Raw genomic sequence first — 16,064 nt, forward strand, 5'->3', positions numbered from 1 at the left:
AAGAGCTTACTATATATTTAAGAACTAATTTAGAAGCAGAGGATAAAGCGATGAACAAAAATATGAGACAGAAAACTATCATTAGGAAGCTTACATTCTACATGGAGGAAAAGAGACAATAGCAGTAGCAGTACTATTTACGGTACGTCACAGGTTTAAAAAATCATCATAATACATAATTAATCAAGATTCCAGGAAATGGTTTAATAAAACAAAACCAGGTTCAAACCTGGAATAATACGCGGAATCACTGGAAGTAGTGGCAAATGTATTTACTCACACAGCGCTGGCCTTTTCATAAGAAACAACAAAACACTGAGTAACACGCACTTCTAAAATGCAGAACAGCCTAGGTTTCCGTTTATCAAAATTCTCATGACTGATGCATCCTTTTTTGGTTCTAACAACTGAAATGTCACCATTTCATTACTTTCAGCAATCTGGAAGTTTTAATTTTGCAATTAATTTGACTAAAATATTTTTATTTAACTATATTCATACAGAAAAGGGGATGATTCATAGTTATAGCTAGATTAATCTTCACAAAACACACTATCAGAAAGACAGGAGCTCTCGTGTTTCTTCCTCATCATAATCTACATAACCTGCCCAAGGTAAGGAACATTTTCTTGAAAATTCTGTATCACAGAGTATGTAAATACTCAGCTTTAGTAGATATAACCAAACACATTTCTCAGGAGGTTGAACGAAATTTATATTTCAAATAGCAGTACATGAGAGATCCACTTGATATCCATCTTTACCAATTATTGGTATTAGCTGTGAGCCTCTGTGTGTTCATTCTAGATCTTCTGGTAGAGGTATGATAGTGTCACGTTGTCATTTTATTTGCATTTCCCTGATTAATAAGGTTGAATACCTTCTCATATGTTAATTGAAATCTGGACATTTTTGTAAAGTACCCGGCAAGTCATTTATCTCTTTTAAAATTTGGTTGTCTTTTTCTTCTTCTTTTGTCAAGGTTCTTTATATTTCTGGATACGAGTTCTTTGTTAAATATATACATGGCAAATAGTCCTCACCAAACATGAGGCTTATCTTTCTTTTCATCTTATTAATGGTGTTTTTGACAAACAGAAGTTCTTAATTTTAATGTAGTTCAGTTTATCAATTATTTCTTCTATTATGGTTACCACTGCTTATGTTCTAAGAAATCTTTGCCCAGCCACCAATTATGGAGATACATATCCATGCTTTCTTCTAAAAGTGCTAATGTTCACATTTTACTTTTAGATTCATGATTCCTCTTGTGTATGGTGGGAGGTAAAAGTTGAAATTCATCTTTTTCCCATATGGATATCCAGTTGGCCCAGCAATATTTATCAAAAATGCCATACTTACTGCACTGCAAGGCCACTTTCGTTACGAATCAAGTGATTTTATAAGTGTGAGTATGTTTCTGGACTATAGATTCTGTTCCAGATGGCTTTTTGTGAAATGAATAAATATTAAAGATCTATAATAAATGTTGATATCTGTATGTAAGTTCTCCAGCATTATTGTTCTTTCATATTGTCTCAACTATTCTATTCATTACCCTCTGCTAAAATCTCATTGTCAATTTCCACACAAAAAAATCTGCACAAATTCTGCTCAAGATCAAGATGGGTATCTTTACAATGCTGAGTCTACCAACCCATTAACAGGTTAACCTGCCATTTAAGTTTTTAAAAAATTTATTTGAATACATTTTTCAGTTTTCAGTGTGCGTATCTTTTATTAGATTGATTCAAAACTTTTCGTGACGCTATGACAATAGATTTTTTTAAACTTTTTTTATGATGTATTATGATATGAATCATTATGATTTACTATGTATTCATTAACCTTACCAAATTTACGAATTAGGTCTAATATTTTTTTCTATGTACAAAATCAAATCATCTGCTAATGAGGGCAATTTTATTTTTACCGGGATGGGTGTGGCTTTTTTGTTCTGGTCTTAATGCAATGCTCAGGGTCCCAGTAAAATACTCAAGAACAGGCATCTTGTATTATTCCTTATCTCAGGAATTTTAGTAAGTTGCCAAATATGATGTTTACTGTACGATTTTTAATCAGATTAAGGAAAGTCCCTTCTATTTTGTTTTTTCTTATTCTCACATAAACACTGAACCTATTAAGTGTTGATATGCATATATCAAAGATGATCATATTTTTTTAACTATTAGCATAGAGAATTGCACTGATAATTTTCACATGATAAACCATTCTTGTATTAGTGAAATAACTTGACAATGTATTGCCATTTTTATTTATTACTGTCTGTAATTTCTTTGTTTAGAATAAATGCATCTATATCCATGAGAAAGACTGGCCTATCAGTTTTCTACTTTTAAATGTCCCCGTCAGATTTTAGAATCAAAGTTAGTCTTGCTTCAGAGAATAGGGGCATTTCCTCTTTTTTTATTCACAGAAAAGTTTACCTAAGAGGAGTATTATTCCTTCTCAATTGTTTAGAAGAGTTAGTCATCAAGGAATGAAAGCTTTAGCAATGGATTCAACTGCTTTAGCAATGGATTCAATTGTTTCAGCAATGGATTCCATCCATACGGGAGTATGCAGACTTTCTCATTCTTCTTGTGTTGGTTTTGTTTGCTGGTTTAATGTTGTTCAACTTCCTTGATATTGTCAACCTTAATAGTGATGTGTAATCACCCTAATCTATTTGGGGAACGTACTGAGCCATGGCTGGATATGGTCCCGGCAAAGCTCTGTCTACATTTGATCTCACCCACTGAAGGTTTTCCAATAAGAGTCCAGTGCGTCCCAAATTGTAACCTCTAATTCACAAGATTGCAAAACACTCTATTCTGCTTTTTAGAAGCTTTCCACTTGGGCAATTTATCCATTTACCACCAGCATACATCCCGAGACTCGAGAATTGTGAAGTTTCTAACCAAAAATTCTGCTTATTTTTTTGTTTCTCCACAGAATCAGACACTCGGGTATCTAAAGTTTCATACAGCATCAGAAACGGTTCTTTTTGAACTCTGGCTTCAGGACAAAAGTGACGCTAGACAATAATCCTGAAAAGAGCAAGAATAAAACAGCTACTCAGATATTTGTTGCAGTTAATTCAAAGAACACCCTCAAAGCTAGTCCTTTTGGAAGTATCTTGTTTTGTACATTTGTGTTTTCTTTGAGAGTCACAAATACTACCATCTTGGGACACCAAGATTTTGGACATATGTTCATCAAGGCATTTGTATGTTACTGATATACATATCTGATTTACCTTCCTCACTACACATGTAAGGTCCCTGTGGGCAGGGCTCATGTGCTAGTCTTTTTAACTTGTCTTATCTTTGTATCTCCACGTGGTTCTTCATAGATTTTGAAACATCGTAGCTTTCAAACTCTTGTTGAATGGTCAATAAATGAATAAACATGAACAAACACAGAAAAGGTAACTGCAATGAAACAAAGAATCGCTATTCTAAGACTGATCAACATGTGAATATGTAAGTTAAGATTTCTAGAAAAAAAAAATGTACTAGTCCCAGCCATGACCTACAATGCTATAATTAACAGTGAAAAAAACAACCATGTTTTAAAACGTCCTTAAACCTATTTATTCATGTAACTTTCACTCACTCAACAAATATTTACTGAACACTTCCTACTGCCAGGCACAACTCTAAATGCTGTGGCTGTACCAAACAGATATCAATCCTTACACCTCACTGTAGTGGGAGAACACTTACTTTCAGCATTTATGTAACAGGCAAGCATTCAACAAACACAACTGAACATAACCACGTGTTATCTTTCTCACATTTAGAGGTTTCCATAGCCCCGTGGTGAGCTGAGAACACCACTGGCTCGAGGCATCCTCCTTTAACCGTCTATTTTCCTTGTTTTTCAAAACAAACTGCTCAGATCCTATAGTTCTCCAAGGGTCAAGATGTTCACGCCCACTTCAACTACAGCAACTTTGCTTTTAACTATTCTATACAACGAACTTTCATAAGCGATTTGGTTTGGGGAAAACATTTCACATTGTGTTTAAAAAAAGAAAAATTAATCATTACATGCTTTCAACAGTTTAGGTTTATAATCATTTCATAGATTTCCACTACGCAGTTAACACAGCTTTGAAAACAAAATTTAAATAAGACCACAAGTTAATTTGAAGGTATCTTAATCAGTTGAATATGAAAATAAGCTGCTAGTGAAAGTGAAAACTTTAATGTTAGCTATGCAGAAAATATGTAATATTCTATACACATTTTATACAATCCTTTGTATATTCCATGTTTTTAAAATATAAAAATGTTCTTAAGTTTTAAGTAATTTAATGACATTACTTAATAAACAGGTGGTATAAATCAGCAGAGTAACAGCAGACATGCATATCAGTGAATTTATACACTAGGCATTTCTAGTATTCACAAGTGAATTATTTATTGTTGATTTTTTAAAACTTGGTTTCAGTGTTATACAGAAATACTAACATTATTTCTTTCATTTATACTCAATCTATATACTGCATTAGTTACAAAAAAAAAAGGAAAGGTGGGAAGTATCTTTATGGTCATTTCAGCAACAACAACAACAAAAAGCTTAAGACTAAGTCTTTAATTCCATGGAAAGGAAATTATGCAATGAGGATAACAATTTCAACAAGTATTTATAACCATTATTGAGTTGGATTAAGGAGATGAGTCGTGCATGAAGTGTAGTAGATCCATGTATGGAACTTCACAGTGAGGCTTATTCAATTGTGACTTTATAATAAGATAAGCAAAAACTCCGCCAACAACATTCAAATGCTAAAATCTACCCATATATGAGTAGTTTCAAATTGTACTTTTGAGTTTTTGAGGCCACTGCTTCCTCCTGCTACAGAAAATTAAGAATTAGATATATTAAGTATATCCTAAAAATATATGAATTCATTTTATTTTCTGTTTTCCTAACTCTTTACACAAATGGCTATACATAGAAATACCTGTTTGCAAAAACCATAACTAACTCCAAATGGCCAAATGACATAGTTGCCTGATGAGCAAAACTGTCTCGGGCCATCCAAAAACAACATTACTTCATTGAAAAAAATATTATCAGAAATTATTTGCTTCTCATTTTTAAAGAGAACAAAATAAAGATTAGATGTATATATTAAAAGTTATATAATTTTATTCAAATAAATGTGGATGAAAAAAGACCCTTTTCTACCCCCATTTGAACTCAAAGCCATCTGTAGCTTTGGTCACAAGAAATAAATTTCTACTGAAAAATCACAATGTGTACATGCCAAAGTACCTTTCATGAATGTAAATACTGTATAATGACATATACTAATCTCCAATGTTGAATATTTTCAAAAAATTTAATTAAAATGACATAATTTATTTGGGGCAAAAGAAACATGAGGGTATATGAATCATCCTACAATACACAGTATTAAAAGGCAGAAAACAGCTTCTATCCTACGGTGATTTACTGTGATAATAAGGTTGGGTTATTAGATTATTTTAATGATGCTTTATCTTTCATGCTTTTAAGTGCACATCCTTAGGATATTTTCCTGTATTCGAAATGAATGTTACTGCTTATCCTACTAATATTTTCTGGCTTGAAATGACAGTCACCTATGAAGACCTTTAGGTTGCCATGAAGATCTTCATTATGTGCTACAAAACGTACTATTTTAACTCATTTTGGTTCCAAGTCAATATTGTTTTCTCAAGGCCATAAACTACGTATCTATGCTACACTCTTTGAAATTATGTACTAGTGTATTTCAATATTTTACTCCATCATCCTACTTTAAATTCATTATGAAGCAAGTAATGTATATGCTTGTTGTCCACCATCCTCCATGTTTAGGGGGTGAGGGAAGGCAGAAGGGAGTGAAATCGGAACCAGAACCTATCATTGATACATATTCTGTTCCATGAACAATCATCAGGATCTACAAATAGTAGTTAACAAAAATTTTTCCCCCTTAGAAAGCACGAGACCAGGAAGATTTACTTACGAACAACTTTAGCTCTTTTTTAAAACTCAGAACCAAGAAATTCTAACATATATGTATGTTTTAATATTTGCATATATTACTTTGCAATATATTGCAAATTTAATGTTACTGTTTTATTAAATTGCAAAGTAATGTATTTGCATATATTACTTCCACATATTAATATTTACATATACTAATTTCCTATGTCAGGAAATTGCAAACTTTCTATCTCCATCCTACACCCTAAAGCATATAACTTCCTCTCCCTCTGCATACACTTCATTCTTATCCTACCTTTAAGTCACATACAATAAAATAATACAGTAAAAAAAAAAAAAAAGAAAAAAATAACAGCCTTAGAATACAGTCCACCCAGGACTAAGTGTTCATAACACTAAATAATTCTCCTTGGAAGCACTTTTATATAGGTTCAATGATAAAAAGACACAACTGCTAATTGTACCTAGACTTGTTCTTTACTAAAAAGTCAGCATGGGGCCAGAGATTCTGGACCAGACATTTCTCTCATTCATTACTTCCCTTTGTATACTTTTTTTTTGTTCTATTACTGTTTTATTTTAAGAGCTTTCCTTTTACTGTCTAGTCAAAGGCTTTCCTCAGAGTTTGTATAAGTCAGATGACAATATTCTGGCAAATTTAAAACTATACATTTTTTCCTTACTTTCAAGGAAAAATGAGATATTAGTTATTTTAAACAGACAAAAGTTTGAGAATCTGAATAGGTCAGCATTTTGGACAGTCTCTTAACTTTCTAAGGAAATCTCAAAAGTAGGATAAGAAAAATTACATATGAACGAATTCAGTGTTTCAATTTATAAGCAACAATCAAGTTTGGTGGTGATGGTAATGGTGGTGGTATCAGGCAGAAATGGTAAAGAAGACCCAAATTATATATTTATATATACATATGTGTAACATAAATTATATATATAAATTACTTACATAAAATATATAATGTAAATTATATATTATATATTTAACCTATGATTTGAAGAGTTTCCAAAGGCCATCAAACATAAGTATCTCTGTATTAATGAGAAAAACTGAAAGAGATGCAGAAAAGTATTACAAAAGTTGTTTAATTTAACATTATATGATCAGTGTAGTGTTTTCAAACACAGTTTGAAAACATGTCTGTTCTCTGCAGCCTGTTATTGACTTCTAAAAGGCTGTGATTGGGGAGCAGGCATACCTGCCAAGATATCTTAGAATTTATCTTCTGCCATGCCAAGTTAATTCACTTTCCAAGATTCACAGTAAAACAGCAAAATAATAATAATAATAATAATAAATCTGTATAACATAGCAGAGGTTTTCAAGAAAACTGATCAACTAAAGTATTTAACATCTATGCATCATATAAAGTTCTTCTATGAATTTATTTGTAGTCATAATGGCTCACTGTGTCTACTGGGTTGAATGACCAAAATATAAGACACATGTCCAGATTTAAAGAAGCCCAGCTTTGTGTAAACAATACACAACTTGCAACCAGATGAATGAGATCATATCTCAGTTCAATCACTTTCTAGCTTTGTAAGCTTTTGCAAGTTGAGATTACTGAATCTTTGTTTCCTTGCTTACAAATGAGGACAATATAAATTCCTTTGCACAGTTATGAAGCATACCCCAAAGAAGAAAGAGATCAGTAAAGAGTAATGCCAATTATTACTAGCTTATAATGCAATAATTCTAGGCTCTTCTTGAGGAATAAGAACAATGTAAGGATGTCAATGTTATCTGAATGTAATTCAGAGATGAGACTATATCAATTTTTGGCAGACTAAAACAGTGACAAGATTTGATATGACATTAACTCTTAAATACCAAAGAAGTTTTGATTTTGCAACAACACAGTGAAAGTATTGCATTTTTACCAAGAAACCCGGGTGGCTTTACTGAATTAAGCAACTTGAAAACTAGCATGGAAAAAAGCCAAAACACTTTCGAAGTTAATGACTAAGGTAATTAAGATCACCCATAGTGTCCAATAATTTAAATACAGTACAATTAATTAATCCATTTTAACTCATTCATCAACAGTGAGAAAACAATAACAAGAAACTTTCTTTAAAAAAATCTTATCTTCCTTGCTCTTAAAAGGCCAAACATCTGATTTGTATTTTGACTATCTACTAGAAAGCCACAGAGGTTCTGTCTGAATTTCTAAGCTCTAGGTATTACTGCAGAAAATGAAACAGCTTCAAGGTGACTCTTGCCTGGGCTGCTTCTCAGTCTGTCCTATCACTTCCAACTTAGTCATCAAGACCCCTAATTTTTTGGTAAAAATAAAATGGGAAGGATGAGGGGCGACTGCAAGAAAGGAAAAGAAACAAACTGACAATTAGCTGTAAACAATCTATTATGTTTTACAGATATAATACATTGCATGTAGTTATATCTTTAATATAATAACATTTTTATTATACTGCAGACAATACTTATCTATAAGATATACACTGATATAATATGTATTTATCTAGATATATGTATATGTATCTAGTCTCAATTTCAACATTCTAAGTATTTCATACATTTTCTGTTAGATTTATTTTTAAGTACCTTATATTTTTCCTTCCTATTGTGAAAGAGATTTGATTTTCAATTATAACTGAATTGTTTTGTGTATAAAATCCTAATGATTTTTGGCTATTGGCTGTGAGCTGGGAACTGCTGAACTCTAGTGTCATCTCTTCCCCCTCCTACCTTGCCATCACTGCTGTAGCCCCACACAGCTGTAGTTCTCTGAATATCCCAGGGTTCACTTACGTTCAATACTTGGCCTTAACGACTTTAGAATTTCATTTTCTTCTACAGAATTCAGCTCATGTCACAATCTGGGAAGCTTGTCATGATTCCCTTTACTCTAGGTTAGGTGTCTCTCCTGTGCATTCCTGTAATACTCTGTTACTTACTGCCATCATAGTGCACATAACCTTACACTCCATTTTTCTATTACTCTGTATCCCCACAATGCATTTCTCACAGGCAGAGTGTATTTCTTAACTTTATATCCCCAGTATCTAACACATATCAGTCACATAGATGATACACAAGAAACAGTTGTCAGAAAAGAAACACCTGAATGAGAAATTCAGAAATAGTTGAATTTTGAAACCATTTGCAAATTATTCTGAGCTATTAATTCTGATCAAGTCTTACCATATTTCTAGATGTATTCAACATGTATTTATCTAGCATTTGTGCCAAGTACAGCGGGACAGTACATTTTAGCAGTGAAAAGTTGAAAGAAGATAGCACAGTTCTGATTGACAGAAAACTCAAACTAAATTGTCCAAGTTCTAAAAAGTTACTTCTCATTCAGACTTAAGTTCTATTACAGTTATAGTCTGGCTCATTTTGTTAGTATTATACAACTTATATTATTACACAAAGAATAGAAAATAAAAAAGCACAATGTATTAACATACCAGAGACACCATGGCCCAACCAGTCTTGTTATAGATGAACTCCAAGTTGTTCCTTCTCAAATAAAGCAAACCTCCAACAAGCGACACTAATAGGGCCAAAGCAATGGTACCAGAGTAGTTGGGTGGTCTGAAAACCCGAATCTGCAAAAATGCAATGGACATTGCAAAAGTGAAAGAAAAATAACATTTTTCTTTTGATCTTATTCTAGTCCTCATAATTTTCAACGCGAAGAACTCAGAAACATGCCACCCAACTTTTCATACATGGCACTAGCACTACTTTCATTCTGCCATAAGATATATGCCTTAATACATAATGGCTATGTAAAACGACTTTGCACTTCCCTGATGACTAACAATGCTGAGCATCTTTTCATGTGCTTATCGGCTATTTGTGTATTTTCCATGAAGAAATGCCCACTCAGATCCTTTGCCCGTTTTGCGTTAGGTTTCTCTTTTTAAGTTGTAAGAGTCATATATATATATAGACAAACTACTGTAAGTATCTTATAGAAAAATTATTTGCAAATATTTTCCCCCATTCTGTGTGCTACTTTTTTGATGGTATCCTTTAAAACATGAAGACTATAGTATAGTTTTTACTATTTACTATATCCACATAGACAGCATATTAATTACAAAGGAGGACCAAAAAACAGTAATTATATGGGAAGCATCTTGATCAGATATTTGAAATTCGTATCATCAGTGAAGGACAGATGGACATTACGTGCCTACAGAGGTGATTAAAACAAAACAGGACCTATGTAATATTATACTCAAGGATGCATGAGCAGAAGTCAACCATGAACAAACATGACGCAGATCAAATGAGGATCACTCTATTTAAAAAGTAGCAAAGGACTATATTCTTCAAAGTGTCAATGTTTTTAAAGAGAAAAGATAGGCCAGAGAAATATTCCAGATTAAAAGAAGCTTACAAGACATGATAATAAAATGAAATATCTAACTCTAGAGCAAATCTTGTACTGAAGGTGGAAAATATAAAGGGTATTATTAGGTTACTTGAGAAAATTGTAATATGGGTAGTGGCAGCTCAAATAAAAGTATTATGTAAATGCAAACCTATGAAGTTGATAACTGCTTCGCTTATTTCTTTCAAAATGCAATTCACCCTAATTTTTTTCAGAAAGAAAAAATTGTGCATATGTGTCTGCGTGTGTGGAGAGAGGTAAAGAGACATGGGGGTAGCAGGGAGAATGACAATCACAAAACAGATGGAGTAAAATGTTAACAAAAGGTGAACCTAAATAAAGGGTATACACTGGCATTATTTGTACTGTTTTCTTTTCCAAAACATTTTAGAAATTGTTTCCACATATAGTTTTATGGGTTTTTTTTTTTTTTTTACAAAAGTTTATCGACTAAATGCATAGGTCTGTTAGGGAGACAGGTTAGAATAAGTTCTGATTAAAATTTAGTATTTCTTATAAGGAAACAATAGTACCCTTTCAATATTACTCCTAATGTCTTGCACCAACTAAATGATACATTGAATAACAAAATATTTGCCAAATCATTAAAAAATGAGAAGAATTAAGAAAAAAGTTTAGTCACCAAAATGTCATTAAAACCAACGATATAATTTTACAATGACAGTGGTACCATATGGGCAATTACCACCTTGACTCAGAACAAACGTGTCTTTATCTTATAGTAAAAATTAATGCTTCTGTATTACTGCCTGCATGAACGCACTTTTAAAATAACTGGCTCCAATTGTTTACTGTCAAAAATAGTTGTGAGAATAGAGACAAAATGGTCATAAAATCTCCAAGTAAGTATGAACTACCACCAACGTTTAGGTTCATTTCCTTCCATAATAAATTGTCTATGTCAATCTATACTCATATTTGCACTTTACAACAAACTAATAGATCATAGTATTAATTAATACTATTTTTCTAACCTACTTTGAAATGTTTTATACCTTGAGCTTCATTCTAGGTAAAATAATCTCATAATGATTTTCTGGCTAAACCATAGTATATTTACTTATTCTTATTTTTAGACATTTGATTTATATCCATTTTTTCCCAATAAAGTGAATACTATTTTCAAAATTTCTATGGATAAAAATTTAAATCATCCTTGATTGCATCCTTAGGTTAAATTCCTAGAAGTGGAATTGTTAAGTTAAATTACATACAGACATGACACATGCTATTAGTATGGTTACACCAATGTATAGTCCCAAAAGCAGTAAATCTGAGTAGATATTTTTCCACATAGCTTTAAGGTGGGTATTAACCTTTTCTGTTTGCCCAAAAGATAGATAAAAATTATCTGTCTTGCTTTTTAATTAGAATTTCCTTGATCACTACCATGAAACGTTTTAAATATGTTTTTTACCTCTGAAATTACCTTGTGCTTAACTCCTGTATTTTTAATGGTTTTTAAAATATCAGTGAACCATTATTTTAAAAAGCATCTGAATTCACCTAATAGTCCAAGTTCAACTTATCATTTGCAGTGATTGAACACAGTTTTCTCTAGGCAAGGAGAAACAACCATAGAGAAATTAGTAAGTATTACTGTGGCCTTATTAAAACGCTCCAAAAAAAAACTAGCCAGCCTATTATTAAAACTGTGAGGAATAAAAACATACATGAACATCCGTTCTGTCAGCAATCCACTTTGCTAGTTGTTCAGCTGCAAATCCAATTCTTTGGAGGTCAAAAGTATCAGCTCTCTTAGGTCTGCCTTTTGGAGGAAAATGCATGAATGTAGGAGCAGAGTTCATGTTGAGCTATAAAACATGAGAAAAAAACACTAAATACAGTATCATCTTATCATTAACCCAGTATTTTACAATTTTTCTGTAGAAATTTGGGGAAAACAGCATTTATTATGAAAATCCAAGTGGTTTTCCAGAGGTAAATTTCTGTTTTTATTTATGTTAATTCACTACTGGATGAAAACGACCTTGTAAATTTGACTAAGTTATCTGAATCTCACATTTAACATACATCATTCAAATTATGCATTATATTCTCTATATAAGTCATTTCATTCTTTTTCTTTCTTGAATTCTATAATTAGGGTAAAAAAAGTGGAAGTGCAAAGTAGAAATATGGCAATTTAGCAGTACATGAATTATTTCACTTCTTAAGCTGTTATTTTTAAAAAGTACTGGAATTTGTTTTTTAAAAATAAGCATATTATGGAATTAATTTCCAACAAGTTATAAGTAGATTAAATTCCCTATTACAAATGTAAAGGCTTTACTTTTTTGTAATGATGAAGACTATGAAAGAGAAACCAACATTTCTGCTCTTAACAAGTTAAATTTACCAGAGAATGAAGAAGAAATCCTCAATAACACTATTTTTCTGCTCAACTTCTCTATTAACTCAACTGTCTTAAATTGGTTATATTTCAGAAATATTTTCTACAGGTAATTTCCATTTGAAAAGTATACTAAACAGAACACTACCCTCATATAAACGATGCTTATTTAACAATATCTAAAAACATATATTAGGTTAATTTGCAGTAAGGAATAAACTACAAATACATACATATACATATATATGAATTAAATTTCTGTTGCCCAGGAATTATAAAAAAAAGTTTTAAAATGAAAGGCCAAGAGAATTTTCAACCCTCGACGTGCAATACAGTTCAGTATTTTCTAATAATGAAAACAAAAATCAATATATAAATATATATTAGATCACAGTTGATATCAAGCAAATGATACAACAGTAAAAGCTCAGCTCCCCACAACAACAAAGTTTAATAACCAAGTACAGTCAAGACGAAAACAGGTCTTGCCCTACAAATGAACTCTGACTACAGCAGTCATATTTACAAGACAGCTCCGAATCATTTTACACAGCTTCATACAACTTAGCACAAACAAGCCGAATACCCAAAAGAAATGGCTCTATATCAAAAATTTCTCATTTTTAGTACTGCAAATGCAATCAAATGTCCATTATTTACCTCCATGTTATCTACATTAGTGCTCTTCAAACACTACTGCTAAAGATTAATCGTTGGTCCATGTTTGCTATGGTTTGAATGTTTGTGCCAGCCAAAACTCATGTTGAAATCTAATGGCCATTGCAGCAATATTAAGACGTGGAACCTTTAAGAGGTGATTAGGCTATGAGGGCTCCACTGTCATGGGTGAGATTAGTGCTATTATAAAAGTGCAAGTTGAGCCTCCTCTTGACTCTCTCTCACACTGTCACTTCCTGCCATGTGATGATGCAGCAAAAAGTGCCTTGCAAGATGCTGGCAGCTAAATATTGGACTTTCAGCCTCTAGCACTATGGGAAATAAATTTCTGTTCATTATAATTATCTAGTCTCAGGTATTCCGTTATAGCAGCCCAAAATGGACTAAGACAAACAGTGGTCTCAGAGGCACTGGGTGCTGCTACAACAAATACCTCCAAAGGTGAAAATGGTTTTGGAACCGGATAATGGGTAGAGACTGAAAGAATCTGGAAGAGCATAGTAGAAAAAGCCTAGACTGCCATAAATGGAGCACTGAAGGTGATTCTAGAGAGGGCTCAGAAGAAGAGGGGAGCTGCAGGGGAAGTCTACAACTTCTTATTTAAGTGGTTATGATCAGAATGCTGGTAAGAAATATGGACAGTAAAAGCCATTCTGATGAGGTCTCAGACGGAAATGAGAAACAGGTATTGAAATCTGGAAAAAAAGACCATCCTTCTTACAAACTGCAAAGAACTTAGCTGAAGTGTGTCTGTGTCCTAGGACTTTATGGAATGCAGAACTTAAAAGCAATGAACGAAGATATTTGACAGAAGAGATACCTAAGCAGCAAAACATTCTGGATGCAGTTTGACTTACTTCAAATGCATATAATAAAATACAAGAAGACAAAAATGATTTAAAGACACAATTTATAATTAAAAGGGAAGCCAAACATAAAGATTTGGAAAACTCTCAGCCTGGCTATGTAAACAATAAAAAACATGTTCAGGAGAGAATATGAAGAATGTGGCCTACGGACTACATAAGGAGATTAGCAGAGATGGAAAGGAAGCCAGGTATTACTCACCAAGACAATGGGAGAAAGACCCTGAAGGCATTTCAGAGCTCTTTGGGGGAAGACCTGGGGTATCTATGGGACCTCAAAGCTCACTATTCAGAGCCACTTGGGGTATCCACTCCCTGCATTCTATTGTAGTGCTCCTCAGCTGCCCTCACCATGGATCAAGTAGGCCCAAGTGTTGCTCAACCCACTACTCTGGAGGGTGCAAGCCATGCGCCTTGGCAGCATTCTGGGCACTAGCTCTGCAGGTGCCCAGAAGGTAAGAGCTGAGGTGGTATGTCTTCCTTCACCTAGATTTCAAAGGACTTTGCGGAGAGCCCAAGAGCCCTGAGAGAGACTTGTTGCAGAGGCACAGCCGCTGTAAAGAATCCCCGTTAGTGGATCTACAGCAGGAGGGCCTCTGCTGAAACCCCAAACTATACAGCCAATGGCACGCAACACCAGCCTGGGAGAGCTGCTGTGTGGGCTTGGGCCTGGCAAAGCTATAGGGGTGGGGCTACCCAAGGCCTTGAGGGCTCAACCTGTGCCCCAGTGTGCCTGGACGATGGGACGTGGAATGAAAAAAAAAAATCTCCAGCTTTCCGATGTAATACTGTTTTCCCAATCGGGTTTTGGACTTACTTGGAGCCAGTTACTCCTTTTTCTTTTCTTGCTTATTCCTCCCTTTTGGAAGGGAATGTCTATTCGATGCCTGTTTTACCATTTTATTTTAGAAGTAGTTAATTTGTTTGATTTCAGATACACAGCTGGAGAGAAATCTACCTCAGGATGAATCATGTCCTGGGTCTCATCTATACCTGATTTTGTTAAGACTTTGGAATTTTGAGTTGGTACTAGAATGAGTTCAGACTTTTGGCAGTATTGGGACAAAATGAGTGTATTTTGAGTGTGAGAAAGACATGAGTTTGGTAGAATTAGGGGCAGAATATGATGGTTTGAATGTTTTTTTACTCACCGTTTGAATGCAAAACATTCAAACCATCATATTCTGCCTCTGCCCACCCCACAAACTCCTGTTGAATAAATTAGCCAGTCTCAGGTATTCTGTTGTAGCAGAACAAAATGAACTAAGACAATGCTTAAGCAGTTAGCCCTTCCAAAGGGATTCCTAGGTAATCTTTTCATCGTTTCTTTCCTCTCTTCATTCCTTTACCAGAACTTTTAATTATTTCTACAGAATTTAGATTTAACCAACTTATGCAAAAATAAGGTGGTTTTGGGAAGGAGGAAGGCTACACACCAGTATTATTGCTAATGTTATGTAATAGTAATAAGAACTATTTAGCATATATTTATCCATCAGGCATAGAGCTAAACAGCTACATATATTAGTGTTAGCAGTGGTGAATCCCTAGGGGTCTGCAGCAACCTGATTCTTGCCTCCTCAAAGGAAAGAATTCATCTCAGGGTTATAAAGCAGAGAGACTGAGGCAAGTTTTAGAACAGGAGTGAACGTTTATTTATAAGTTTTGGAGCAAGAATAGAAGGAAGTGCACTTGGAAGAAGGCCAGGTGGGCAACTTCAAGACATCAAAGTGCACTGTTTGGCCTTTGACTTCGGGTTTCACGCACTGG

At 33.7% G+C, this 16,064-nt stretch overlaps 1 protein-coding gene across 11 annotated transcripts in view; it reads right to left on the reverse strand.

Annotated features, from left to right (window-relative positions):
• The window catches only part of TUSC3 (tumor suppressor candidate 3), a 340,062-nt gene that overhangs the window by 96,703 nt on the left and 227,295 nt on the right, over positions 1-16,064 (reverse strand). For all 11 annotated transcript variants that reach the window (XM_055287491.2, XM_055287430.2, XM_055287440.2 and 8 more), the window contains exons 4-5: positions 12,071-12,211; positions 9,442-9,582 (exon numbers count right to left, since the gene is read on the reverse strand). In XM_055287491.2, coding sequence (XP_055143466.1) covers positions 9,442-9,582; positions 12,071-12,211 — 282 coding nt within the window. The remainder of the gene's footprint in view (positions 1-9,441; positions 9,583-12,070; positions 12,212-16,064) is intronic.

This window comes from Symphalangus syndactylus, chromosome 1, assembly GCF_028878055.3.
Source record: "Symphalangus syndactylus isolate Jambi chromosome 1, NHGRI_mSymSyn1-v2.1_pri, whole genome shotgun sequence".
Taxonomy (NCBI): Eukaryota; Metazoa; Chordata; class Mammalia; order Primates; family Hylobatidae; genus Symphalangus; species Symphalangus syndactylus.